Source organism: Phaethon aethereus (genome assembly GCF_964289735.1).
Source record: "Phaethon aethereus genome assembly, chromosome: 2".
In the NCBI taxonomy this organism is placed as follows: domain Eukaryota; kingdom Metazoa; phylum Chordata; class Aves; order Phaethontiformes; family Phaethontidae; genus Phaethon; species Phaethon aethereus.
Genome location: NC_138582.1, coordinates 18,538,958 through 18,566,953, shown reverse-complemented (window position 1 = coordinate 18,566,953; position 27,996 = coordinate 18,538,958). Strand labels below are relative to the sequence as shown.

The window sequence follows — 27,996 nt, the reverse complement described above, 5'->3', positions numbered from 1 at the left end:
CAAATCCATGGACAATGACTACACATACAAGCAAATGAAAGCAGCTGACCACGTACCCACACACCTTGGCAGAGGTGCACTCCATACTCGTCGGCCACCACCAAGACAAATAATCTCTGAAGATCCTTCTAAACGATATCCAGATGAACAGGAGAATGTCAGAATATCACCCACTCCAAAATTAAATCCTATTCTGTTGCCATATTGTGGGATCCCAGGATCTTCACAAGGTTCAAGATTATACTCTGAAAAAAAGAGAACAAGTCAGTTTATACGAGTGAGAAAAACATGTTTTCTATCAGTCATATTTGTAATCTTGCATTCTAGTAACATCTGTATATTTCCACCTGACTGTCAATACAGAATTCAGAATTAAAACCAAAATGAAAGCATGAACTTTAAGCTGGCAATTACATTACATTAAATATTAAGACTAATGAATGAGTTCAGAACGTTTTTAAGATTCATAACACAATATGCTGTATCAGTCTTGTAAGAGCCATAAATGTCCCAGGTACATAAAACAAATTAAAACAATGGCACAGCACACAAGCCTAAATAATTGACACTTGAGCTCATCTGGAATTTCAATAACTGAAATTAGAATAGTTCTGTTTCCTCCCTTCACTTGATCACTTGTCTTACAGTTTACTGCCAACTTATTTATCATGTAGCAGAAATGTCTCTACAGAGGTACAGAGGTTTGCTTGCTTTAAAATTGTTGTGATTAAGAAACAACTTATATAATTTTATGGTTTAATATATGCACTCATCAAAATAACTTAAATTATAAACTTTTTTTTTCAGGAGCCAGGTATTACAGATATTTCCTTACCAGAGAAAGAAATATTAAATCCTTCATATGATATTGAAAAATCTGAAATAAAGCGCAACTGAGCCCTGAAATTTCCATAGAGACCAGCATTGATTGGTGAAGGAAGCTCTGAACCAGTCAGACGTGCTAATGGCTGTGTAAAACTGCCATTCTCTGTTATTAGTAAGTAGTCATGATGATCCTCCAAATGAAACGTGTAGAAGGTGAACTGCACTCCTATTAGAAAAAGTAGAATTAGATTTACATAACATATTGTTAACATCAATGTAATTAAGCCAAGGATTAAGTTGATGCATTTCGTTATGAATCGTCATTCAGAAAATGAAGACAATCTTTTTTTTCCAAAAATTAGCATCTTTCCTGATTTTAGTATAAAAATATCTTTGCAGCAGGTCTTTTGTTTTTGACACTATCTTTCACTTTTGCCTTTGACTGCAAATATGGGTGTTTGATTTATAGAATTCAAAGACATATGCTTGCGTTGTAATGTAAAATCCAATGACGCACTATATAAGTTCAAAATTACAAACTGTTTATGCCAGAATGGGAAAGGTAAACCTTATTTCTTACAGTCACCAGTATCCTTGTAGAGCAGCAGTGAAAGGAAAGGTTATAAAATATATGACATTATATTCTCATGGCACATACAGTAACAGCAGCTCTTCCTCCCCCAGAAAAGGGAGGTCTCAATAAGATGTGGCATATGTCAACAGTATGTTTTTTTGCAAACCATCAGATACAAATCCTAAAAAGGAAGATATATATTAGATCACAATATCAATAAAAAGACTTAAAGATCAAGATAGACAAAATTAAATTACTTTTTTGGTATTTCTGTGACTGAAAGTTAGACCATGATCTTTGGCAGAATGCATGGAAAAGTCAAGAGAAAGAAACAGGAGAAGACATTAGCTAGCTTAAATGATTATTGAGAACTCTAGTGTAATAGCATTTTCTGTTTTATCATAAAAGTTATAAACCAATGATTCAGAGTCTGTAAAATATATCTAATGACGTAATGCTTAGGAAGATCCATTCATGTGATTGAAGATTAACACAGTATATAAAGATTAACGTAGTGTATGAAGATTAACATAGTGTACGAAGTTTAATGATCTTTGGGTACTCTTGTGGACAACAGATATTTAATAGTAGGCAAAACAAATACTTCACCTTCCTAATTCCCCTGCCCCAAGAACTTCCCAAACAGGATAACAAAATCCAAGACTGAAGCTAGATATACCATGCTTGACTCAGTTAACTAAACATAGGAACCTTATGCCACTTTAGGTGCTGGAGACATCTTTTCTAGACTTCACGTGCAGCTTTAGAAGCTCTTGGTAAAGAGCTTTTCTTCTTTCTTCTTTCCCATTCTCCTGTATTTTTTTTACAATACATTGGATCTCTGAGATTGCCTCAAATGGCATTAGACATTTATGTTAATGCAACTTGATCACACCTAGTAAATACAGTTTGTAAGGGTATCTGGAATGTAAGAATACTCGATTTATGAGGATACCCAATCAAGGACCTTTCAGTAGAGAAAGCAAAGACAAGAGATGAAGGAAGTAATAAATTATATATACACATACGCAAGTTTTAACGAGTAGGATTTAGTGGAGACACTAACAAAGACCAGAACTCTTAAGTTTCTGACTGATGGGCCATTGAATGTATCACTGTAATACTGCAGCAGGTCAGCCAGAACTTAGTAACTGATTAGAATGAGCTAAGGAAGGTTATCTTGGGTCTCAAGGAAATTAGAAATTTACTGTGAAGTATTTGAGGGAATTTGTGAGATTATGTAAACTTTAATATGAGGTTTTTAAATGGTATTTGGAGACTACAAAACTTTTTGTGGGATATTTAGGGCCAAAAGCGGGTAAGGGGAGGGATCATGGAGGATAAGGGAGAAAAAGTGTGGGAAAATGGAGACGATTAAGCCTCTCTTACTAAATCCTGCACCTAACCACGACAGCCTGCCCTCTATTCTTTTTAAAATCTGTTCCTGACTATTTACTGTGTGTGTCCTCTGTCCAGAGTGTGATACGTGACCACTAGTGAATATTAATTAGTATGGACTGCCTGGTGAGCAGGATGAGGTCAGGGGCCAACAATTGGTAAAAAGGCCATTGGTCACAGGGGGGCAGAACTTGGAAGAAGGGGGATCTGGAGGCCGACTCCTGGGCCAGGACATGGAAGGTTGTGGGAGCACATGCCCGTGCGTGTGTGAGTCTGTGTCACTCCTAGCAAACTCCTGTTCCCATCAGCCCAACCAGAGAAATAGGATTTGGCTGCCTGAGGTGTCAATGTCTGTTTCAGTGCTCTTGGTGTTTCTGTGTGTGCCAATAAAGACACTTGTCTCTGTCCATGTCAGTCTGTGTGACCAGCAGTATATGTGTATGTACATATTGGCATCTCTGGGATACATGCTTAGGCTTGCTGTCAGCTGGACATACAAATGGGAGCAAGAGAAATCCCTTGGATCTTAGAGACCTCTAGGTTGTGCTTCCCTTTAAAGAAACTTGAGAACTATTGAGTCTTTTCAAGCAGATATCTCCACACAACTGACCCCACCCCTCCCCAAAGTGCTGAAACTTGCAGATCCAGATAATGCACCCTTACTTAGTAGCACTGATATAGAAATTACAGGATGGGGTTGTGTTTTATGCATAGGATACAACTATATAATCCAAGAAATCTATTCCGGATTTTAAAAATTCTTAATGTAATAATTATATGAACAAAGCCATTCATCTGCTTTGAGCAGCCTATTTATTGTCCTAGACTGTGTGACAATAAATTGGCAAAAATCACACATGGAATTTTGGAATCAAGGTTAGATTATGTATTTTTTGAGCTAATGCATACAAAATTTAGCTTTGGGATTGGTAAACTCTTAAATGGTTTAATCTTTTTATCATCATTTTCCATAGGAGACAGTAGTGATCTGACATGAAAAGAGAGCTCTTAAAAGAAAAATGTGATATGCACAGAATGGGGCTGAAATTCAGGCCGTATTTGTTGCATTTACTGCAGTCCAAATTAATTTGGGATCTTTTTATGCATGCATGAATACCACAACAACAAAATTAGAAATGCCAAAGAAAATTTTATGGTAGTAACCCAAAATAATGGAATTCCTGTGAATCACGGCTGAGCTTCACTGGATATTGTTCAAACACTAAACTCAAGGTTTAACTCAAGGGAATGTTTCAAGCAATTTTCCAGATTGCCATGACATTTCTAAGCAAAACCCCAAGGTATAACCCAACAGTAGCTGTACAATTTAGTTTTCTTCAGAAAATATTCTAATCACATTAATATAAGCTGTGTGACAGATTGTCCCTTCTCCAGAGAAAAAATTTTTAAAAGATACGTTCCGGTAGATTTCTTCTCATTCTGCCTCACATGCCCTATTCTTTGTAGGGGGAATATTTAAAATCTGAAATGAAGATGGGAAGACATAGCACTCTAATGTCATTTCTCAATGTTATGCTCCAGACTGTTGGGGGATGAGTAAATTCACTGTTCTATTAATAAAGGGTTTAAAATATACCATTGATACTCCATAAATTTGTCTTCAACATATAGTGCACAGTCAAAATATAATAAATATTCTCATGTCTTCATAAATAAACCAATTATTAGATATATTAACTCTATTTAAAGTGCATATTCCATTCCCTAGTTAACAAATAAAAAAAAAAATCATATAAAGTTTTAATGGACCTTCAAGAATCGTAATGCTGGTCCACATGAACACAAATGAAAAATCATTCCAGAATTCTGGAAGTATATATATACTTGAATGGTAAAATTAACATATATATATATATAAAAAAATATCTTGCAGATTATGTTATTTAAGTTATATATATTTTCATAGATGTCTGACATTAAACTACAAAATTTGTAAAAAATATCTAAAGAAAACTTTAATTACTTTTTAAAAATCATATCACTAGTTAATGGCCAGTAGAAGATATTCCTTGAGATTCTAAAGTTGAATTATATTAGACGTGAAATAGAGCTTAAAATGAGATTTCTAGAAAAAAGTTTTTCTCCTTCACTTTAAAATAACCCATTTATGTGTACGACACTAATTTTCCCAAATGGTAGCTACCTAAAACTTAGTCACTCAGTCTCCGCATGGACAGTACATCTAGGGACTATATAAACCCCCTGGACATTAGATGATAGAGGTAAATATGCACCTTCAGAGGGTAGTTCATTCCATCTACTTTAGATACTTTTTCAGTGTGAGATGAGTCATATCCTGAAGATATATGTATTTGTCCATTAAATACAGAAGCCGCTTAATGGACTATCTTACTCAGACATAGAACTTTACTGTTAGAAGTTGAAAGTTTAATTAAGTAAGCTTGTGATTTATTTTCATAAAAGGAGAGGTATCTTCCTCATGCAATATAACAGGAAGAACTTAAAATATTAATAACTTTTTGCCAACAAGAAGAAAATGTGTGGAGTTCATACAATATTCCCTATTTTCTACACACAGCAAATCCTTACTCTTCAGTTGTTTCCAGGAGAACTTTCAGCAGTGTGAATCAAAATGCTCAAGTCAAATTACAACGTAGCATTCATATTTAGTATGTTTTTCCTTAATAATATTTCCATAAGGTAGTATAAAACTTATTGACACAGAAAGGAATGTGCTGGTGCCAATATATGTATGTGTGTATCTGTATCAGTGTATATGTGCTGATAAATGTGTATGTTTATACTATTACTCTCTTTCCCTGTATATATTATTTCTGTATATTTATTTTCTCAGGATTCTTACTATATATGGTGTTTTTTCAACCTCACATAAAATTGCAATCACATTGAGAATTTCAGCTTTTTTTTATCACAACTTTTAAGTACTTCTCTAGCTGAAGGTTCAAGAAAAAAAATAAATCACAAAAAAACCTACTTAATTAAAAAAAAAATTCTAAATACTTTCCTCTGTAATACCATGTTTAAGTTAAGAAAAATGAAACTGTTAATAAAATGTCTTTCAAGAATCCTGAAAAATATGGCTTAGTCTGGGCTCATGTTTACTGTAGAATTTACATAATTTTTGGTCGCATATTACTCCATGAAGTTAAACTCTTATCCATCTTTGCTACTTCTCTTCAATGCCTGGATTATAGAGCTTGGGCTGGTTATGCAATGGCTTTTCAGATAGGGTGCAAACTAAATGACTACAGGGTTAACAGTTTTCTTACACTTTCTGTCAGTCTTTCTTGCTTATCCAGAAGAATAGTTATATTCTTCCCACATCCTTTCTCCTTTGCAAAACATCCACAGTACCTTATTTTTCTGCAACTCTAAAAGCTGTGTATCATACCTAGAGGTAACAAGGGCAAATGTAGCATCTGATGTAGGCTCTGTAGTTTCAGAGTACTTTTTCAGGATGCTTTTTCAATGTAGATACTTACAAGCAAATGATATTGACGCAATGGCATCATTTGGTGGTAAAAAGAGACTGTGGAATAGCTGATGCAACAATTTTGAGAGATATATAAATTTGCGACTTTAACACTTTGAGGAGTTTTAAATGGGATATCCAGTCAGAGTGACATAACATCTAGATGAGGAACTATCACACTATTTGTATAAAATAGAATAAGAGGATCACAGATCAGCACAGTTCTCTGTGAGGGAAGTATTATTTTTATGTTATCAATAACTCTTTCTTAGGGGACTACATCATCAGTATACTTTGTCGCATTTTTCATGCCCTCACAGAGAAAATTGATGAAATTCACAATTGAACTTTCCCTCATTCTTCTCACTTCCATTCTTTTTTCTGTATTGTTTCCAGTGTTACAGATGTAATTCTCCTTTTTGTGTTCTTATCACTTCACCCTATTTATAATCAATTTCTCTTATGACACCTGTCTCTATTTCTCTCCTTCCCTTAACATTAAATTCTTAATGTTTCTCTAGCTCTTTCCACAGAGTACAAGAGTACTAGTCAGTCAGTCCTATATTTAGAATAAAATATTGACAAAAAATCTAAAAGTTTAACCATCTCTTTTCATCTAGTCCCAAATCCTTTCATCTGAAAGCATATAGGACACACTATTTCAACACAATTTTTCTGTCTGGAATTTAGAACTTCCATTTGTGTGCTGAGTGTTTTCTAACATCTCCTGTGTGTCTTTTACTTCTTTGAAATAACTCTTACTAAGATCCTTTCTCAGAGAAAAGTTAAAACCAGTATTACATCTTTATCTTGAAATCTCCCTTCAACAAATAACCATCCATTTCTTAAAAGTCTCCTGTCCCTCAGCTTCTGTGATCAGTCATTTTGTAATTCTTTCTTACCTCTCTAAATGTTCTCTTATTGACTTCCATTATTTATTTTTCCCTCTATGTTTATTTCTAATGATATTATTTATTCAATACATAAATGCATATTGAACTGCCGTTTATATGCTGCCACCCTGAAAATGTGTCTCAGTAAGCTGAAACAGTTTCTTTTCTTCAAAAGAATAGGACTTGTCTTTCTGACACTTCCTTGTCAACAGCTAGTAATAATGTATATAAATATACATAATGAGCAATCTTTTAAACAACGCCTCTCATTAACTCCATTCCTTTTTTATGCCATAATATGAATAACATTTTCATTAAGTCTTCACTTCAGATTCTTCTGTTGATACCAAGTCTAAATATCAATGACTACTTCCAGCTAATCTCTCTACAACATTTCTTCCTCAACACAGAAAAAGCATTCATCCTCTTTCACCTTTATGAATTAATGTGCACACATCCAACTATCTGTTAAGTGGACTATAAACTTTTAGGGACTTTCTGTTCTATAGAAAGAGTTAGGGCCTAGTTCACATGTGGAATTCTAGGAATTACTACAACCAACATGAACAAAACCAAAAATCAGGAACATAATTCCTAGTTCATTGCTTCTAACCTAGATCTACATGTGTAGCACAGAATATTGGTTTTATATACTAAAAAAAAATAGGTGGAAGAAGAGAAAAGGATTTATTTACCTTTTCCATGGGTAACATCCACAGTCCATGTGCAATTCAGAGAATTTGGATACAGATCAGGGTAACCAGGGGATAAAATCGTTCCACTAGGTCCTCTAACATCTCCACCACATAAAGCTAGAAATAAAATCATTAATATAAAACTTACAGATGAGACAAAATATAAGAAAAAAAAATTAAAAAAAATGTCTGGCTTTAAAATGACATAAAAATAGGTAGTCAAATGGTTCAATTCCACATAAAACTACAACCCATATTTACAAAATATGAAAATAAATTTAATTAATTAATAATTAACATACTTTGTAATAGGTAGTAGAAAATGAAAAGTAAGTTTCCTTAGCTGCTTTTTCACATTTTCTTGAGACTCTGTGAGAGTCTCAAGTTCAGCAGGAAGAGGAGGGCACAAGATAAGGAGCCCAACAATATCACTTTAGCCAGAAGCTAAGGCTGGAGAGTTAAAATGCCATAGAGTGGATCTCGTTATTGAAGAATTACTGACTGAAAATATTATTGCAGGGAAGCATGACATCATTTCTTGTATCTAATTATTGGATATGCATCTATATCTATAGTGCAAGTTATAACAACAATTGCCAATATAAGAATAAGTCTACAGGATCAATAGTGACTTTGAAACATAATCAGTAATTGAACAATATAAAAATTAAATTACAGCTTGAATTAATACAAAATACAAAAATAAGATCTTACAACACGGGCATAAATATCTTCATAATTCACCATTACATTTTAATGGTGAATTTATATACCAGAGCTTTTGAAATATGAAATTAATTGAGTAATTTTTAGTAGTGAAGAGGCTCTTATACCTTAGAATAATGTTTTATCAATAACAGTGATTAAAACTCAGTACCAAGCAAAGTTATTAGACCATAGTTCTCTGAATATAGATTATCTCAGAAGGGCAGACATTATAAACCAAATGAGTATTTCTACTTTTGTTTTTCTTCAAGATTGAAAACATGTATTCTTTTTATTTTTCTTAGCCTGATTAAATGTATTACCATTTTTTTTTTGTAGAAATGCTCCAGGATACAAAAAAACCCCCGCAAACTATATTACTTCCATGAGATTTAAGTAAAATAATATAGACTGTTTTAGGAAAGTTAGTTGCAGTTCTTAATATGAGAAGCTCTTCCAAAGTAGTTAACACAAAATCCCTTTTCAGCCTTAAGCAGTCAAGCTCTCAACCAGTGTCCTTTCAGAATTTTTGTTGGTATCAACTGTAGTTTCTCTGAGGCCCCACCTTAACCTAAGCCAGTGTTCACCACTCCCATTTTTAACAATAAAGTTTTTTCTTTAGCAGATGTTCAAGCTGTTGAAAGGCAGTTTGGAAGATAGGCAAATGGTGGTTATTGTCTGCAATTCCAATCGATAGAACTATCAATCCCTCTTCCCCTTTTTCTATAAGCCATTGGTCACCTATTGCTCATGTCTGTGCTCCCCAGCCTGCTGCTACAGGAGTAAGCGCGATGGAAGGAGCCTGTCACAGACTGGAGGAGTAATACCTCTTTCTATGAGAGGCTGCCCAACATACACTAGCTGGTTTAACCTGCTCCTACTCCTCCTGTAACATCAGCAGCAGCTGCCAACACAGCACTCAAGAATAAAGGTGGGAGAAGTTTGGACTTTCAATATATGAAAGGTGCTTAAACAACATTTTCATACTTCTTCAGGCCAAAGATGTTGCGAGTAATTTGTTACATCATGCCATTTATTCTACTATAACTTGTTATTTATTCTACTTCTGAAAATTTCTGCTAGACATTGATGGGGTAAATCATGAAAGTTATACCTATCTTTGCTTTTGGTATCAATGCTATTTATTTGAGAATGAATATGTCGACCAGTCATGATTTTATGCTTGTAGAAGTATATTCAAAACTGATTTGAGGACAAGCCATACAGTGAATCAAGAGAATATTCAGAATGTACCTTCTTACCCTGTACCTAAGCAGACATTTGTCTCAAGGAAATACATGCATTTTTCAGACACTTCAGTAGCACTGTGGAATGTTTTCATAAAGGTCAACAATTTTACATGATGAGGTTACTGCACTGCCTGCCATCACTATATTTAGGGCACTGAATAAACAGAAGCATACATTTAATTACAGTTTTCTTATAAAGCAGAAATGAATAAGATTTGTTTCATTGTTCTAACTAACCACATTTCTGTTTTAAACATGTATATTTGTCTGGGCAGCATCATGATTACTTTGTGTGTGCTATTTCTCTTGCCAAATTTTAAGGCTTTTTGACCTAGTTGTAAGCTGGAAACTTGCAAATCCAGTACCATATGCTGAAATAGGACATTCTAGGACCACGAGTGTCCAATCTCATAATTGTTGCCATAGGAGAATAACCTCCCAGCATCCTAATTTTCCTCCTTACTTCTCTGATGAAGAGCCAATGAAGGTAACTACTGTCCACTTATCACTTGATCTTGTTATATTTAGATATTAATAAAACAGAATAAGGGCTATGACAGCATGTTATTGGAGCTTCTGATGGAAACTACCTACTTTGTCTATACCTTAGGTCAGCCCTATTAAATAAGAAAATGCAATCATCAGTTTTTATGATAGGATATAGACTGAACAAATAATGTATTTTACAGTGGGTGTTTGGAAAACCTTTCAGGAATGTAAATGGTGACAAAACATCTATGGCATGCCATCAGGCACTCAGTGTAACTCTATGAAGGCTAGCAGATGGCAAAAAAAAAAGGCATGAAGGGACCAGCATTTTACAAACAAAGCCAGGCTGACACATCTGAAATGTAAAATGTGCACTGGTCCTGATAAGATGGCAGACAGCCCAAGCATATAATATCACTACTAGCATCTGACTCTTTTTCAGAGTGCAAATGAAAACAAAAACACAAGAAAGTAAAACCAGCAAAATATAAACTCCACACATTTTTCCAGATTCTACAAGGAACTTTTCTTTCACTTTATCTGATTATACAGAGTTGGAGGCTAGGACTGGCTAAAAGTAGAATGAATACATAAACAAATAACTGAAGCCCTAGCTTGGTGTTCTAATGTGGAAAATGGAATATTGTGTTGCTAACATGGTAATTAATAATTTCTTTGCTATGCAACCATAGAAGCTGAATCAAGACATGTGTAATTATTTTTTTCACTCCATTACTATGTTTTCAGAATAGTGAGAAACAAAGTAACAAAAAATAATGAGAACAAAATATAGAAGTGACTCAAAGAAATACAGGTAGGTGCCTGGATGTACAGTATAAAGTATCTCTGCAGCACTACAGTGATCAGAAATGATGTGACGAGAAGCAAGTTTTGGATAACTGCAAATGAAGATTAAAATTCTATAGTGGGTTTCAGTGGCTAAGCCAGTTGTTTAGGTGAAATAAATTCTTACAGTATTAGGTTAATTACTTATACTTTCTTTTATTGTAAATGATCACATATGCACTTGTTTTGCAGGAAATTTTTTGTAAATAACAATATGGACATCAAATTATTACAACCAGCCTCTGGAAAGAAACCTTGGACTTGAGTTATATTACACAAGACACTAACCTAATAGAAACTAGTGTAGCTGAGATTACTCACAACATAAACTGTTGTATTTTTACCTTCTTGTTTAAATCTAAAACAGACTGAGACATATTATCTGTTCCCAATTCTGACATCTACCACACTGAATATTTGCAGCAGGATTTTTAACTGTTATATTTTAAGAAAAATATTGGTTTTAGCTTAGAGATGTCTTAACAGAAACTTCTGCCATATTTCCTGGATATGTTCATCATGGTATTGCAAAAGTAATTGGACATCTAGGTGTTTTCAATATAAACTTTAACCTTTTTCTATCTTGCTTGAGCATTTTTCTTGCTTTTTATTAATTTTCTAAGTAAATGAAGACCAAGTTGAATGACAATATTAACTCTTAATTCAAATAATGAATAAGAATGATTATGTATTAACATTCAATTTCACATTATGATGAATAAAAAGCACTGTACACTTTTAACTAGGTATGTAACTTTTACATTAATATATTTTAAATATTTTGGGTAGTATAAGTTTCCTCACATATATTCAAAGCTTAAAAAAAAAATTCTACTATAATATTCATATAGAAAGGATATGATAAGACAAAATTTTGTCTTATTTGTTAAGCACTGGAAGGAGATTAGTCAAGAAATTCAAGGGTGTCCAGATAGATATGTACCCAATGAATCATATGTAGATGTTACACAGAAATGGTGTAAATGTAATACAATATTTTCTAAGCAAAGCTCAAAACCATCTATTTTCCCTCTCTTGCGTATGACTATTTTCTGAAGGCCTGTACATATTCTCATTTGAAAAGAATGGTTGTTATTTATTTGTATGTTTGTTTCCTAGGTAACGTGTCCCATGTTTATGGTATACAGACCAAACCACATCTTCAGATTAACTGTTTCGGAGAAATTAATGTACACAATAATATCGATAATTTTTCTCTGGTCTGTGTGAATAAAAAAGCTGTTTACCCATGAACCAAAGAAGAAAAAAAAAAGGCAAAAGTCTAGGCCTTGATCAGCACCACTTCTTCTGAAAAGAAATAAAAAATATTTTGCCGAGACAGCTATCCAGAAATTGGTCATACAGACCAATTAATTTATTGAAAAGAGACTGATGTCTTGATAAAGTTATAGGTTTTACTTTTCATTCTTTGAAGCCTTAATTTTATGGTTGTATAACTTATTGTAACATAGTGGAGTTGCTGTCTTGAAAAGTCTAAAGACATTCAAGTACTTTATAAAGTCAAGTAGCTTTCACCACAGTGAAAGGATGGGAGGTAATGGATGTAACTGGGAAATGGGAAATTCTCAGCAGATGTTAAGAATATCTATTGTGTGATCAAACAATGGCACAGATTGCACAGGGATCAAGTGGAATCTCCTCCCTTGGAGGTAAAACTCAGTTGTGTAGGATCCTGAGCAACCTGATCTAACATCCAGCTTGGACCTGCTTTTTGAGGTATGGATTTCGACTAGATGACATTCTGAGGTTCCTTTCAGCTATAACTGTTCTATGATTCTGAAAATATTTTCCTTAAGTACTTCCCTTTAAAGAGCAGGAATAGATTCTACTGTCCTCAAAGGTCAGAGAGCTCTATTTTTTTTTTTTCCCAGAAATGGTTTGCTATACTTCTGCATATATAAAACTGTGTTTCTGTATGTATGTATACACATATACACACAGAGAATACATATCTCCTTCAAAGAATAAAATTGTAGTCAACACAATCTTCTACTTTGAGGAAGGACTGGTTCTAAGAGGTCTAAATTTTTAACTTTTCTACACCCTTCTCCTCCAAAACACAACTCATGAGTTGTCATGATCTGTCTGCACAATTGTCATGATCTGTCTATATATCACTACATGATGTAATTATCAAAAAGAGATGTAATTATCAAAAAGAACAATCAAGAAAGAACTCTGCACATCAGAAACTGTCAGAGTAATATATTGAATGAGCAAGAACACTGACAAATGTGTTTATTAGTGGTACAATGAATATAAACCCAACCTCATAGTTGATGCAAAGAACAGGCCATTTAGCAAATGCTCTTTTTTCCCTGGGGGCTGCAAGGACTCTGGATCCTACTTAAAAACATTCCACCAGAGAAGAAATTCAGCAATGAAGTTAAAATTAGTTCAGCCATGAACTGATTAAATTTACTAGAATAAATGTACCAAATCCTGCCTTTAGAGCATATTTATTCAATGGACAACTGCCATTTAGCAATGTGCTCTGGAGAAAAAAATCTCATTTACTTAATGAATTGTATGCTAGCTCAGCATCTTGAGGAAGAAATTTATCAAAATAAGTAAGTTTATTTTACAGCAGAGCACAATATTCATAGGGAGTGTGTTAATACTGTTTGTTTAGATGGTTAACATCTAGTGCCTATCACCGTAAGAAAACATGTCTTATGTTTATGGCTTATTCAGCAAAATATAATCCTTTTGACTGTGAGCTGTGGGAATCCTGCAATTCTTCATTCCAAGAACCTGACTGAGAAGCAGAATGCTTTAGGAAAAGGGCTTGCTGAACTATGGAGTACCATTTTCAGGAAAGTGATTATTCACAACCCTTTCTACCACAAATTTTGAATATCATCATATACTGACATGTTCAACCTATTCAAATATAAAAAGCAAAGCATTTGCTAACTAAATACGTTGAAGGCCAAGAAAACCTCTACCATCTTTTAAAGAAAGAAATATAATGAAAATTAATATAGTTCCATATGGCAAATCACACATGATTTGGTGAGATTTTTCATTAGTCTTCATTCAAATTCTGTTTTTTCTTTCTGAGTGTCCTGAGACACTAAGAACTGTTTTAGAAAAGGTATATCATCATGTGCATTATGTAGCTCACAGAAGTTCGGGTTTTTTTGTTAAATAATACTCTAGGATTAAGTGGGTACATTTTTCCTGACAACATTTTTTAGCATAAGAAAAGCGTATACCATGCTCAGAGGGAAAAAAATTATTTTGAGATGAAAACATCTCAAATACAAAATCTAATAACCATTACAATATACTTTCTTAATATGAAATATAATTGATACCACCCTAACTAGAAAAACAGATTAAAATCAACAATTCAGATAACACGAGGCAAGTGAAACTATTAGATAATTTTTCAAGCAGACTTTTTTAATAATATGCTTGAGACTTTAAAATGTATGACGTTATGCAATGTTGGTTTTGTCTCGTTTAACAACCATACATTTAACCATCAGGTAAAATGTGGCCCTAATCAGTTCCTACAGTGATTAAAGGGTATCAAGCTCCATTAACATGCTAGGAACACAGCGATCAACATGAAATGGGAGAAAATACAGTTTTTGAGTCAGGTGTAAATAAACTGCATCTCATGTTTCATATGTCAGCACACCTGTGTCCATAGATGGATACTCAAACACAAGTATTTGTCGCTTGTAATAAGTTCTTTATAACTAGATATAGATTAACCCTGCATGCCTTGAGCTAATTGGCAATCAGTTAGCTCACAGTAACATATATTCAGATAGATGTATCTTAAGTAATCTGTTGATTTAAAGAATTATACATTATTTTCTACTCATTCTCATCACACAGAGGTATATAACATTTATTTCCTCTAATTACTTTTTTTCCTAAAAATTAAGCTTGTACTAACTCCAACTTTTAACTCATAATAGTTTGGCAAAATGTGTATATATTAAGGTACTTTGTATTTCATCCATTCATTCTTACCATCACAAGTTGGGAGTGGGTGACTCCACCAGTGATTTTTTTCACATAGCAAAGGCTCCTCATGACTCAACCTATAACCTGGATCACAGCTAAATGAGACAGTGGAACCTATAGAGAAGTCATGTCCATAACGACGTCCATGTACTGGTATGCCAGGGTCCAAGCAAGAGTAAGTATTAACAGTTACACCTAGATTAAACAAACAAACAAGGAGAACTAAATAAACAACCTATACATTATTTTTAATTAATTTAAGTCATTCACTATGCTGTGAGTGGGGGTGAAGGTTTCATCATCACACATTTTCAGTGAATTATCCTTGCACTGTCTGACTGTTCTAACATTATAAGATGTTATGGATAATGAATTGCATCCTGCCACTGTTGCAGAGAAAAACATCACATAAATTTACAGGATATTTAGTTTGATCCTATCTCGGTAACATTAAGTAATTTTTTCCCTGATGCTGAGCTTGCAAAACACTCAAAATTCTGATTTTGAGTGTTTATTTTTCCCTGATCAAACTTTGTTATGCTAGCTAAAATGCTTTTTATTTCTTTTGATATTTATTCTTGAAATATTTACATAGATCAATTATTTACATTAATAATTGTCATACCTTATGTTTTTTTGATATGTGAGATATTGAGAAGATAAATAACAGAAAAAGGTGTAGAGGTAAGTTGATTTGATAAAGACAATTTTCATGTGTGCTAAAACCCTAAATTTTTTAGATTTTTTCCTAGTGAGAAGTTTAACTTTATTATAAAAGAATCAGGGAAAACAAAGAAAGAAACAAAAAAATTTTAGGAATATTACTGAAGTTAGCAAATTAGAAGTATTCAGTGTAAGACTTTTTATGGATGTTATTCCTTTTATTCCTAAAAGCTATAAAATTTCCTTCCTTACAAAGAAATTCAGTGTGGAAAGAAATAATCAATATAAAGAATAAGAATATATAAAAGAGTTTAACTTTCAGTGATATTTGAAGGAAGAAATGCTGAATAGAGAACTGTTAATCATTATTATTATACAAAAAAGGGAAATCAGAATTAGGTTGCATTGCGTACTATAAGACAATGAACTAGTAAGAATTAAACAAAAATAAAATTAGTACTAGATGCCTGTATATAAACAGAGATGTCAAGCAGAAATACAACTACTGAAAATGGGTTTTTTTGTGTAAAAATTGTAAAGACATATATTTTCAATGTTCTCTGACAGTATAAATTTAACTTTCATTCTTCATTAACGTAAAGAGGACTGTGAGGTAGAGATCAATTTTAGAAGAAGGATTTTATAATGAAATTGAAGAATTAATTTATAATGAAACTTTAGATTTCCTTTCTAAATTTATTTAATTTTAAAAGTTTGATATAAGGATATTTCTAGCAAGTGCAGCTTTCGTCTTTTTGCTGTTCACATTCCCAAAGTGTAATTGCTACTATTTAACTTTATTAATTTAACTAACCACTTTAAGAATTTGGTGGTCTCTGCTGGCAATATTAATCTAGTTTTCCCGATGTGTAAGGATAGCCATCCTTCAAACTTCAGAAAGGACAGGAACTTAACAAAATCATTAACTTCTTTACAATGTAGATCATTATACAAATGGAATTATGTGGGTGAAGGCTAGGACAGTAAATAGTTTTGGAATAATAATAGATTTTTTGCAATAAACAGCTAGAATTTGACATTTACTGGAGTTCAAATCAGCCCAAATTTTGTATGGCAAAGTCACCTCCACATATATTGTATATAATACCCTTATCATTAGTGGTCAGGAATAGTGAAAATGCTCAAAAATAATGTAATAAACTAAGAACATCTGAAAATTGCTTGGTGGTAGCTCCAACAAGTAAGAGTATGAAACAGAAATGGATAGATAACAATGTGATCATGAACTTTACTGAGAGAATTAGACAGTGATTACAAAAAAAAGTATTTCACATGAAAATATGACTTAGTACAACCAAAGGTATATTTATAAACACAAAAATAAATTGCATGATAATATATCAACTTAAATGAATTTTAAAAGTTCATAAAGCATGAAATGTTATAGATATTTTCTGTAGTGCAGTTTATATGACTATAAGGGAAAAAGAATACTCCTATATGTTGGAACAAATCACACATGCAGGTTTTTAGATTCCTGAAAATCCATAATCAAGCAATTCCATAGCTTGATTTTCAGCTCACTAGTGTGAATTACATTTCTTATTACCTTCATTTAGAGCTACAGGTACATCAATCAGGACAGTATTTCAGGTGTTTTCTTAGTTTTTCATCCTGATCTCATGGAGTTTTTAATACACAAAAATACATTTTATAAAAGATAAGAATAATAAGACATAAAAGCAACATCCAGAAGAAAGTCATTTGCTTCCCATTCACATCTTCTGATTCTTAAAGCATGGAGCAGTACAACAATGGCATTAAATTGTAAGTGAAATTACTGGTCATTCCTTTTGGAGTTTAACATCACTAAATCACAGAATCACAGAATCATTAAGGTTGGAAAAGACCTTTAAGATCATCAAGTCCAACCATCAACCCAACACCACCAAGCCCACTAAACCATGTCCTGAAGTGCCACGTTTACAAGTTTTTTGAACACTTCCAGTCATGGTGACTCCACCACCTCCCTGGGCAGCCTGTTCCAATATTTGACCACTCTCTCTGTAAAGAAATTTTTCCTAATATCCAATCTAAACCTCCCCTGGCGCAACTTCCTCAGTTTGAGAAATAACAGGAATTTACAAAAGATGACACCTGTACACCTTTATACTTTTAAGACTGGGATAAGCATTGATGGGGAAATCAAATCATACAATTCAGAACTACTTACTTTCATAGTGAATCTTGAATCCATTGTTAGAACGACTGTTGTCAGTTGTAAAGAGAAGATAAATGAAATTGCTACTGCTAAATAGGAATTGTGGTACCTGTGTACCATTGTAAGATCCCAGAAGTGGAGATAATAAATTTGGTCCATCATGAACTTCCAAAACGTCATAATTGAGTTCTGTCTGAAATCTGGAATTGAGGAAAAACAGAGAGGCACAAACATAAGAAGCCGTTAAAATAAATTTAATAAACCCTCACAAAGTAAGCCATATTTTAAAACTATGCTCTTTTCCTGATCGTATTCTTTTAATTATTTATCCACATATCTATTTTACAATATCAATATAATTGTATTAATTATCCTATATCATTAATACAATAATCCAATTTCAGGTTATTGCCTTAGTAAAATGAGATTTAAGTTAAAACTCCTTGAGCTGGTTTGTATTGCAGGAAAAAGAAAACAGAAACATATAGTGTTTTAGCAAAGATTAATTACTTGTCTATACTATTTTATATCTCAAAATTATTTTTCTTTTTGGAAAAATTAAGTAAATTACATAGAGGTTATGCTGATGCATTCTTTTATTATATCCATCCCATTTGGCACAAATATCATCAAGGTACTTTATATTATCAAAGAATCATACTTTGAGCATCTATCCTTAAAATTATCTATAAGCAGGAATAGAATTACTTGAGTCTGCTCTGAGACTCCAGTGGCTTTGTTCCATTTGGGGCTCAGTCTAAAGTAGTGGCAGAAGTCACGGCAAAAAAAAATCCTATTTAGAAAGAACTATAAAGCAACTGTCTGTTTAAAGACAGCATGTGTGCTAACTCTGTCATCAAGGAAAAGCTGAGTGTGACAGTGCTGCTAGATATCTCCTTGCTTGTCTTGTTTTAGATAGTATCAGCAATCCCAAACACCTGCTTGGTATTTTGACAGTGGTTTCTCTCTTTCTTGTTATGACAGAGCAATCATACTGCTTTAATCTGATGGATTCTTGAAAAACCCTTTCAGAATTAAAAAGAAACAATTAACAACAGGATCCTACAAGGACCCTTCCTAATTCTCTCTCTCATTTATCTTTGTGAAATCCATTCAAGGAACTGCATGACTAATGTCAGTATACTGAAGAATTCTATATTTCAATATTTATGTCCCATGATTCTGAGCCTAAAGATCTAAAGGAGTCTGGTAAAAGACAAGAAGCCAAATTGAACCTCCAAAACATGTGTTTTCTTTTATCCATGTCCCACTCCTATAAAATAGCACAGAAAATAGCACAGAAATAACGTAGTAGGGAGTTACGGAAATGAAGTAGGATAAACCTACAAGCAGGAGAACTGAAAACTTTTTTTCCTAGTTCCCACATGAGGTCACAATGATAAGTTGCTAAAAAGCTACTAGGCAATAACTTGTTTTTTCCAGTACTTGTTTTTCCCACTAATCCATTCAAGACATAAGCAATCTTGGAAACAGATCATTTAGTCAAAGGCATTGAGCTCACAAATGAAAAGCAACTACCAGGCCAGTCAACACAGGATCAAATTCAGCTGAGTCTTCAAAGACATAACATAAATACTCTCATAAATTCTTGTCCTTCCAAGAGTACATACAATACCACAAACAGCAGAAAAATAAGGAGATGAAAAAAATGATTAAGCACCCAAGAAAAAAAAAGTAAGCACAGTTTTTTAGTGAGATGAGCTGAAAGAAATATGAAGAGGGGATTATGTGCAATGTCTTTGCTTGCGTTTGGCTCAGAAAAGTAATCAATTTAAACTTAATTTATAAGGGTGATGCTTACATAATTTTTTCCTTCAATACCTTTCTTCTTGATGATCAACTTATCTGATATATTTACATATCACCTGGTTATTCACTGATGTGAGAAAACAGTAGGGATTTATAGGAAACAATAACAAATACTTTGTGCTCATGTAAGGCCACTCCAATGCTCTTTTCTACTTAACTAGTCACTATTATTAAATTAACCTGGGTGGCTTCATTACTATGTGAGGTCTATTCTTATGGAGGACTCACAAAAATTCATTCAAGCAGATAGGAGTGAAACAAACTTTAACACAGGAGGTGACACTTTTTTTTTTAATTTTATTTTAACAGATAAAGCTGTTTTAATATTTATAACATGCATCTTTGTTTCTAAGAGCCACCCTTTCAACTCAATGCAGTCAGGATATGAGTAGAATATATTTCTGCAAGTATATACTCATTAGTTAAATGTGTATATACTCCAATCAGCAGCTTGCTGATTAACATCCCTAGCGTTTAAATACTTGTAATTGGGCTTCATGATAAACACTTAATTACAGTAAAGAATGGCACTCATTTCTCACTTCTGTAATTTCAAGTCAGTTTAAAAAGCTACTGATTTATAACAAAAATCCAGCAGATTATCTATTGTAGCTGTGCCTGTACAATAGGAGTAAACCTTTCACAGTATACATGCACTATCATAAAACAAAATATGAAAAAGTTATCATGAAACCTCTGAAAGCAGAAAAAATAATAGTTGTTATTATTATTAGTTTTGTCTGTAGATCTCTCTCTCTTCTCCTGTGTCTCTGGCTCCACGGCACAGGAACATTTTAACATATAGCCATAGAATGCTGTAGCTTGCACATATGTAATGTTGTAAGAGAGAAGCCACAGGAAGATGGGAGATTAAAAGGAAATAAAGTACGGTGCAAGTGATAAACTGATGTAATGTTAAGGTGTCACTTTGCAGGAAATGTGTATTATTAAGGACTGTTCCTTTCCTCTTGGAAAATCCCAAAAGAAAGGATGTAAAGATGCTAGATGTGTACAATAAATGTTTTACCCTGACTGAGAAAATAAAAAAAAGAAATCTTTCAAATAACTACACATATTGTGGAAGTCTTAGTATTCATACTAAGAAAGGCTAGAAAACTTATTTCTCCCTGTTTTTCAGGACAAAGGTGAAATGTAAAGAACTGGGCAAAATATGAATTTATTTTTTTAAGCAAATACGAAAGCCATTTGACTGTAGTTTTAAATTTGTGTATTTCAACAAAATTAACCTTCTGTCTTAATAAAATCCAGCTGAAGATTTGCAAGCAGAAGGAGCAGAATAAGGACAGTCAGACTAGAATAAGTCTTTAAAAAGAAGCTAATCTATGAAAGTCTCAGAATATAAATTTAAATTATGTGAAAGTTAATAAAGTCTAAGTAAAAAACTTAACGTTAATAGTTTACAAATGTTTTCCTTCTATGAAGATTTATTTTATTATTTGGTTTATGTAATAAACTTTTAATTACATCCAAACATGTAATTATATATCTAAGTGCATTTGTATGAACATACATAGATGTATTTTTACATGTACTCCTGCATAAAAACACATGAGTATACGCACACCTATATGTAAGTAGGGCCTCTCTAGATTCACCTTGCTGCAGCTGAGCCATATGCCAATCGGTCCAATTTATGAAGAATGACAAGAGTGTCAAGAATGAGCAGCAATGGAAAAAGAAGTGTCATAATGAGACTAGGTTATAAAAAGGATAGGAACTCTCTCTGTGATCTGAAGAGACCACATCTTGTTCTTACTGCTCTTACCTTTAAGAGTAACAGAGGTTGGGCAATTTTACGACAAGGCGTTAATGTGTTACAAACAAAAAGCGTACACAAGAGACTGTCAGATTTAATGAAACTCAGGTGCAAAGGAAGAAAATCCAGCTGATATAGAATTTTTCAAATAAAAAGGCAAATGTTTTTCACTTTGAAATGACAGTCCACATCAAACGTGCAGTTGAAAGTGAAATGTTGAATTAAAAATAATTTTAATATATTTTTCTTTTCAAGAACTTGAGTTAATGTAAGTTGTAACTTTTTTTTAAATTTTGATTTACAAAACAATGAAGAAAACTAGTAATTTTCTTTTAATTTTGAGCTAATTAATTTCTGCAAGAGGAAGTTATTCACTTCTCTCTTGTATTTTAATTAGCAAAAATTTGGTAAAGCTTCATTTTAAGCTTATGTACAGCACTAGTGACTTTGGAAGACTAGCCTTCATTTCATGTTAAGGATGGCAAATACCTTTGAAGTGTCCATATTACCTGTGCTCTGACTGTATATAATGTCATGTGAACACTTTGTTATAATTTAAACTGCAGTACTAGAAAAAGATTTTAAACAATCTTATTACAATGAGAAATTGTGTTAAGAGAAGGTGTTAATTTTCATACCCTACTAAAAACAACTTTTGAATTGTATTAAAATAAAACAATATCTTCTCTTTTAAGTTGAGTGGAAACACGAGTAGTCAAAATATGCTGCATAAATGGCAATTGAAAAGTACTTGCATGATATTTGTACACTTTAACTTTGATCATCAAAGGCCCTTTTTTCCTGGATCATCATCTAACTTTATTAATATTTACAATTAAGAAGAATCTAAAACATTCTTGAATATATGTATAACAAGTAACATTTTTTTAATTATATTTTCTGTTTTGCTTTTTCATAAAGAGCTTAAAAGAAACATCCACACCTTGCTACCATGAGAAATTTAAGGTCTTCAGCATATTTCAATCCTTGGAATCAGGAAGGGACCTAAGTAACAGGCAAGTAATGTAGGGAAAGTGGAATGCTGTAGTAATTTGGGAAAACTGTAATTCCATCTTGAGAGAACACAGTCCTTTTATAAAAACAGATCAGCTGATTTGATAATTAAATATTCACAGTGGATAAAAATATGAGTGCATTTAATTAATTTTTTACAGTTTATTCAGATTTTCAGAGTTGAAGATTTCATGAGTTTGAGAGAAAAAAAACTTCGTAAGTATAATTCATCATAGCAACACAATTACAAGCAAATGAGATATTCTAATCTTTACAAACAGACAAAATTGTTAACTGGGCTGGACAGGCTTAAATACATGCAAGAGGGTAGGAATTTCAAAAGATTTTCAGTGCATCAAAGTAGAAATTACATTGAAGATAAAATTCATGCTCTGAAGCACTAAGGTGTTTTGGAAAATCCTACCTGATAATAAAATTTATTGATTTTAGTCATACTGCAAATTAATCTTATGACAGAGCTAATAAACTCCTGCTTCTGGGTAAAAACTGGAAAATATTAAATAAGAAAAACATTAGCCAAGACCTTTCAAATGTAATTTTGATAGAGTGTCCTGGTTCAGCTTCTATCACCCACTCACAATTCAAGGAATCTTTATAATATCCTGGCCAGCCTGGAGAGAGTATTACTCCACTTGGAGATGAAAAATGCCCACCACATGGAGCTAAAAATGAAACAAAGAGAAAGGTATAATAACAGAGACTTATCATATGTAATGAATAATTATCACTTTCAATATAGGACATCTATACCGAATAAATTTTTAAAAATTCAGCTGCAGGAAGATATAACAAGGCTTCAAAGCTGACAGACCTTGCGAGGCTCAGAATTAGATGGAGACAACTGAATTAAAACCTTAAAAAATAAAACAAACTGTTCAGTAAGTTCTGACAAAGCTTTTTATACTGTATTCTTGCAGGTACAATCTATTTTCCTGTAATAAAGGACATACAACAGAACATAGTGTTTATAATCGGTCATTACTTTTGCTTTTAATTGTGAGTAGATAAATTTGAAAACCTTGCAAAAGTTTCAGTTACCAAGCTAGAATCTAGTGAGTCAGACCACATACATTTTGCTTGCCACATTGTCAGTTCCAATTCCTCATTCATGAGACATACTTACCATCCTTACAAGGTCAGTTTTGTTTTTTTTAACTTTTGGCAAATAAAAATATATTTAATACTGTAATATCTTTATCAGCAGCCAGAAATACTAGAAATAACATAGTTTTTCCCTCAGAGACAGTGAGAAATACAAGCTACGAAAACTGTATTAAAACATAATTGCAATCAAAGTTGTTGCTAATCATATTTAAAGTTTTTCAATGGCCTAATGATACATTAGTTAGAGGAATAATCTCCACAACTGTAGGTATTAGAAAGATGAAGAGCATTTCTTTGATAACAATTCTTCTTAAATTGTTGAAGAGAATCTGGGACAGAATGAGGGAAGTTTCCATTAGCTGATCAGTGTCAAGTCAGTTAGTCATAGGGTAGAAGATATATTCCCAGAAGCAATAATTATGTTGGACTAATGCTGATTTTGGCTATGGAGGGTGCTGGTCTATCCCAAAGATGGTATGATCTCACAGGTGGGAAGAGTAAGAACTATAAGACTAATGTTATTCAAGGACAGATCTTTTATGTTTAAGTCTTGTAAAGATCTGTTCAGGTTTTTAATTTCATGCTTGAATGCAAATCCATTACATCTGATGGATCTACATGTTTATGTAAAGTCAAGTGCATGTGTCATCAGACTTCTGTGATATCATCTTCTCCTTAGTGGTATGGATGGAAAAGATCGTGGGAATGCTTGGCATGCTTTTGTTTCTTTGTTTTTAGTAGGAGATTGATATTGCCTAAATAGGGAAATTAACTCACCGAATTATCTTGAATTCTAGATATCTAAGAAATCCTGTCACGAGAAGTATTAGCATTTTTAAAATAATGTTTTTCTAGCAAATTAAAATATCTAGGACATCTTACAAATTTAATGCATGTTCAGTATGGTAAATTGAACATATATTGTTCAGCACAACTGCAAACATCTGCAAAAGACCATATCTAATATATTTTTCTATATGTGTGTTATGTATATGTATGAATATACTAAACAAACCTATATAGACAAATATACGAAATACAGGAGACAAAACAGAAAAGCAGTTGATCTCTGAATATATTTTCCTCCAGAAGAGTAAGATATATTTTCCTTGAGTTACAGTGTTATGTATCAGATAACTAAATTCAATCACTTTTTCCTGGGACAATATAATCTGTGAAATACTTAACTCTAAACTTTTTCATGCACTGAAGTGCTTGCAAATTGTTGTTCTTAAGTGATAGCCAGCTACTTCAGTAAAAACTATTGCAAGTAGGGACATTTAGTAAGTTGGTTGTCTAAATTATTATTATTATTTTTATTATTTTAACTAAAATTTATTACCTAGACTCTTAAGTATAAAAGAGGGAGTTAGGAGTAATACTATAAAAAAAGCTTTTTCAGAGTTGCTCTGAGTTACATAAGTGAGCATTACTTGTGACCTTATGAAGACAACTAATCAAGATTTCTTTGATGAAAATACAAGGTAATGAGGACCTGATAAGTTGTTATGCCCTATCTCAAGGAAAAAGAAAGTAAAGAAAAATAGTATGAGAGTTGATTTTCCCCAGACTACCATAACAACATAAACATTTCTTTATTTTCAGGAATTTCTGACTGTTTTGCAGAAAATTAAATCTGCAGAATGTATCAGCTATTCAATTACAAATGTACATTAAAACTTATTTTTCTGCCAGAAAATCTTTTTGATCAGACCTATTTATAGTTCCTCTATGTGAGGCAAAGAAGAAATCAAGCAACACACATTGCAGTGCCTTACACAAGCAGGCAGAAACAAAATTCATTGCTTCCCAAAAAAGTCAGCCATGAAGAAGTAGGTAGCACATTTTGTGGACAGTGCTAAATCATACAAAGCAGACAGTAAAACTGAACAATTTACATCATTGTCTTTCCCATTACCATCTGTCTTGTAAGGATGAGCACTAATGAGTGCTGGATGAGAACAAAGATTTCTTAACGAGTTCTCAACAACACACTATCAAACACTGGATATCCGTTATTCTAGACAAAGTTTGAATAAAACTACTGACTTTTCCAATGTTATATAAATAAGAGTGTAACTAACCAGATAAGTGGATTCTGCAGGTTCAATTTAGGAAGATTATCAAGCAATAGTCTTATATCTCATTATATCTCCTTATTAAGAGGAGATGGTTTTCAAGGGACTCAAAATAATTATTTACTCTTTTATAGCTATATTTCCACAAAATGGTCTGGACATACCAGTTCCACTCCTGGAGTAAGGGCACTGTATTCTAGAGAGCAGAACTTTTTAACACTACTGAGGTGTAAAAGGTATCAACAAACATATTCTAAGCTGCAAACTACAATAGTGTTGGGATTGTGTGCCTTGGGGTTGAATGAAGAGATACCAGGATTGAACTAACAATCTTTGTCATATTAATCTTCTCTCTTGTACATGACATAGATATGTCCCAAAAGTGGGATTTGCTCATCTATACAAATAATGAGAGAAGAACATGAACTTCAGTGTGTGTGTATATATATAGAAGTATCTATATATATATCTATCCATATAATCTTCATAGACACAAGGAAAATACAATTTCTTCAGTTAGAAGTATGCTTAAATACTTTTTTAGTTATGATGAACATTGGAATAAATACAATAGCCTTTAGAACTATAAATGCATTGTTATCTTGAGCTTCTTTGCTTAATTGTTAATTAAGGATTTGATCCAGCACAAATTAGATTTGCGGAGCTTCTCAGGAGCTGAACCCTAAGGGACTAAACACATTTTCTAAAGGAAAACTTTAGAGGTTTTTTTTCTTTTTGGTTTTTGAACATATTTGTTTGTTTTATGACACTTTGCTAAACAAATCCACCAAATGACCCTGGATTTCACCAAGCCTCAAAGTTCATACACAGCTGACATAATCAAGCTGGAAATTTTCCCCTAAATTGAATTTTGTAAATTGAAGGATGAGCTTTCTTTGTTTCTTTACCAGGCTTATTAGACATGTACATATATTTATTTACATTATAGGCATTTATATGTAGGCAAAGATTTGGGTTTTTATTGTTCTTGTTTTTCTTTTATTGTTGAATAAAACATCTTAGGTAGTAAAGTGCTCAAAGTGAGTTATACATTATGTGTATGGATTTTGTAACTCTCTCAATGCAAAAATTACTTGTCATTTATTTCTAAACAATGGCAAAAACTTTTGGCTTGTTACCAAAACACTTCAATATTCACTTCCAAAGCAAATGAAATCTGTCAGGAAACCTTCTGAAGATGATGAGAGATTAATAGATTGAAAGCAGTCCTGCAGAGCAGGACTTGGGGATACTGGTGGATGAAAAGCTGGGCATAACTGGCAACGTGGGCTTGCAGCGCAGAAGGCCAAATATATCCTAGGCTGCTTAAAAAGAAGGATGGCCAGCAGTTCAAGGGAGGTGATTTTTCCGCTCTGCTCTGTTCTTGTGAGAACTCACCTGGAGTACTGCATCCAGCTATGGGGTCCACAGCACAAGAAGGACATAGACCTGTCAGAGCAGGTTAGGGGGGCCACAAAAATGATCAGAGGGCTGGAACACTTCTATGAAGAAAGGCTGAGAGAGTTGGGGTTATTCAACCTGGAGAAGAGAAGGCTCTGGGAAGACCTTATTACAGCCTTTCAATATTTAAAGGGGCTTACAAGAAAGACAGAGAGAGACTTTTTTACCAAGGCCTGTAGTGATAAGACAAGGGATAACATACCAGAGGGTACGTATATATAGAGAGAATATATATATAGGAGATATATATATGTAGGATAACATCCAGTGGTCAATGGATCAATGTCCAGATGGAGATCGGTGATGAATGCTGTCCCTCAGAGGTCCATCTTGAGACCAGTACTCTTTAATATCTTCATCGATAACATAGTGGGATCGAGTGCACCCTCATCATGTTTTCAGATGACACCAAGCTGAGCGGCGCAGTTGACACACCTGAGGGACAGGATGCCATCCAGAGGGACCTGCACAAGCTCAAGGAATTGGCCCATGTGAACCTCATGAAGTCCTTCACCTGGATTGGGCAACCCCTCATATCACTACAGGCTGGGGGATGAAGGGATTGAGAGCAGCCCTGCTGAGAAGGACTTGGGGGTACTGGTGGATGAAAAGCTGCACATGAGCCAGCAATGTGCCCTCACAGCCCAGAACGCCAACTGTATCCTGGACTGCACCCAAAACAGCATGGCCAGCAGGTCGAGGGACGTGATT

The 27,996-nt window shown here is 33.4% G+C and overlaps 1 protein-coding gene across 3 annotated transcripts in view; it reads right to left on the bottom strand.

Annotated features, from left to right (window-relative positions):
* The window catches only part of CSMD3 (CUB and Sushi multiple domains 3), a gene marked incomplete at its 5' end in the record, with an annotated part of 769,714 nt that overhangs the window by 314,470 nt on the left and 427,248 nt on the right, over positions 1-27,996 (bottom strand). For all 3 annotated transcript variants that reach the window (XM_081996335.1, XM_081996336.1, XM_081996337.1), the window contains 6 exons: positions 57-245; positions 836-1,051; positions 7,861-7,977; positions 15,162-15,350; positions 18,013-18,200; positions 23,166-23,304. In XM_081996335.1, coding sequence (XP_081852461.1) covers positions 57-245; positions 836-1,051; positions 7,861-7,977; positions 15,162-15,350; positions 18,013-18,200; positions 23,166-23,304 — 1,038 coding nt within the window. The remainder of the gene's footprint in view (positions 1-56; positions 246-835; positions 1,052-7,860; positions 7,978-15,161; positions 15,351-18,012; positions 18,201-23,165; positions 23,305-27,996) is intronic.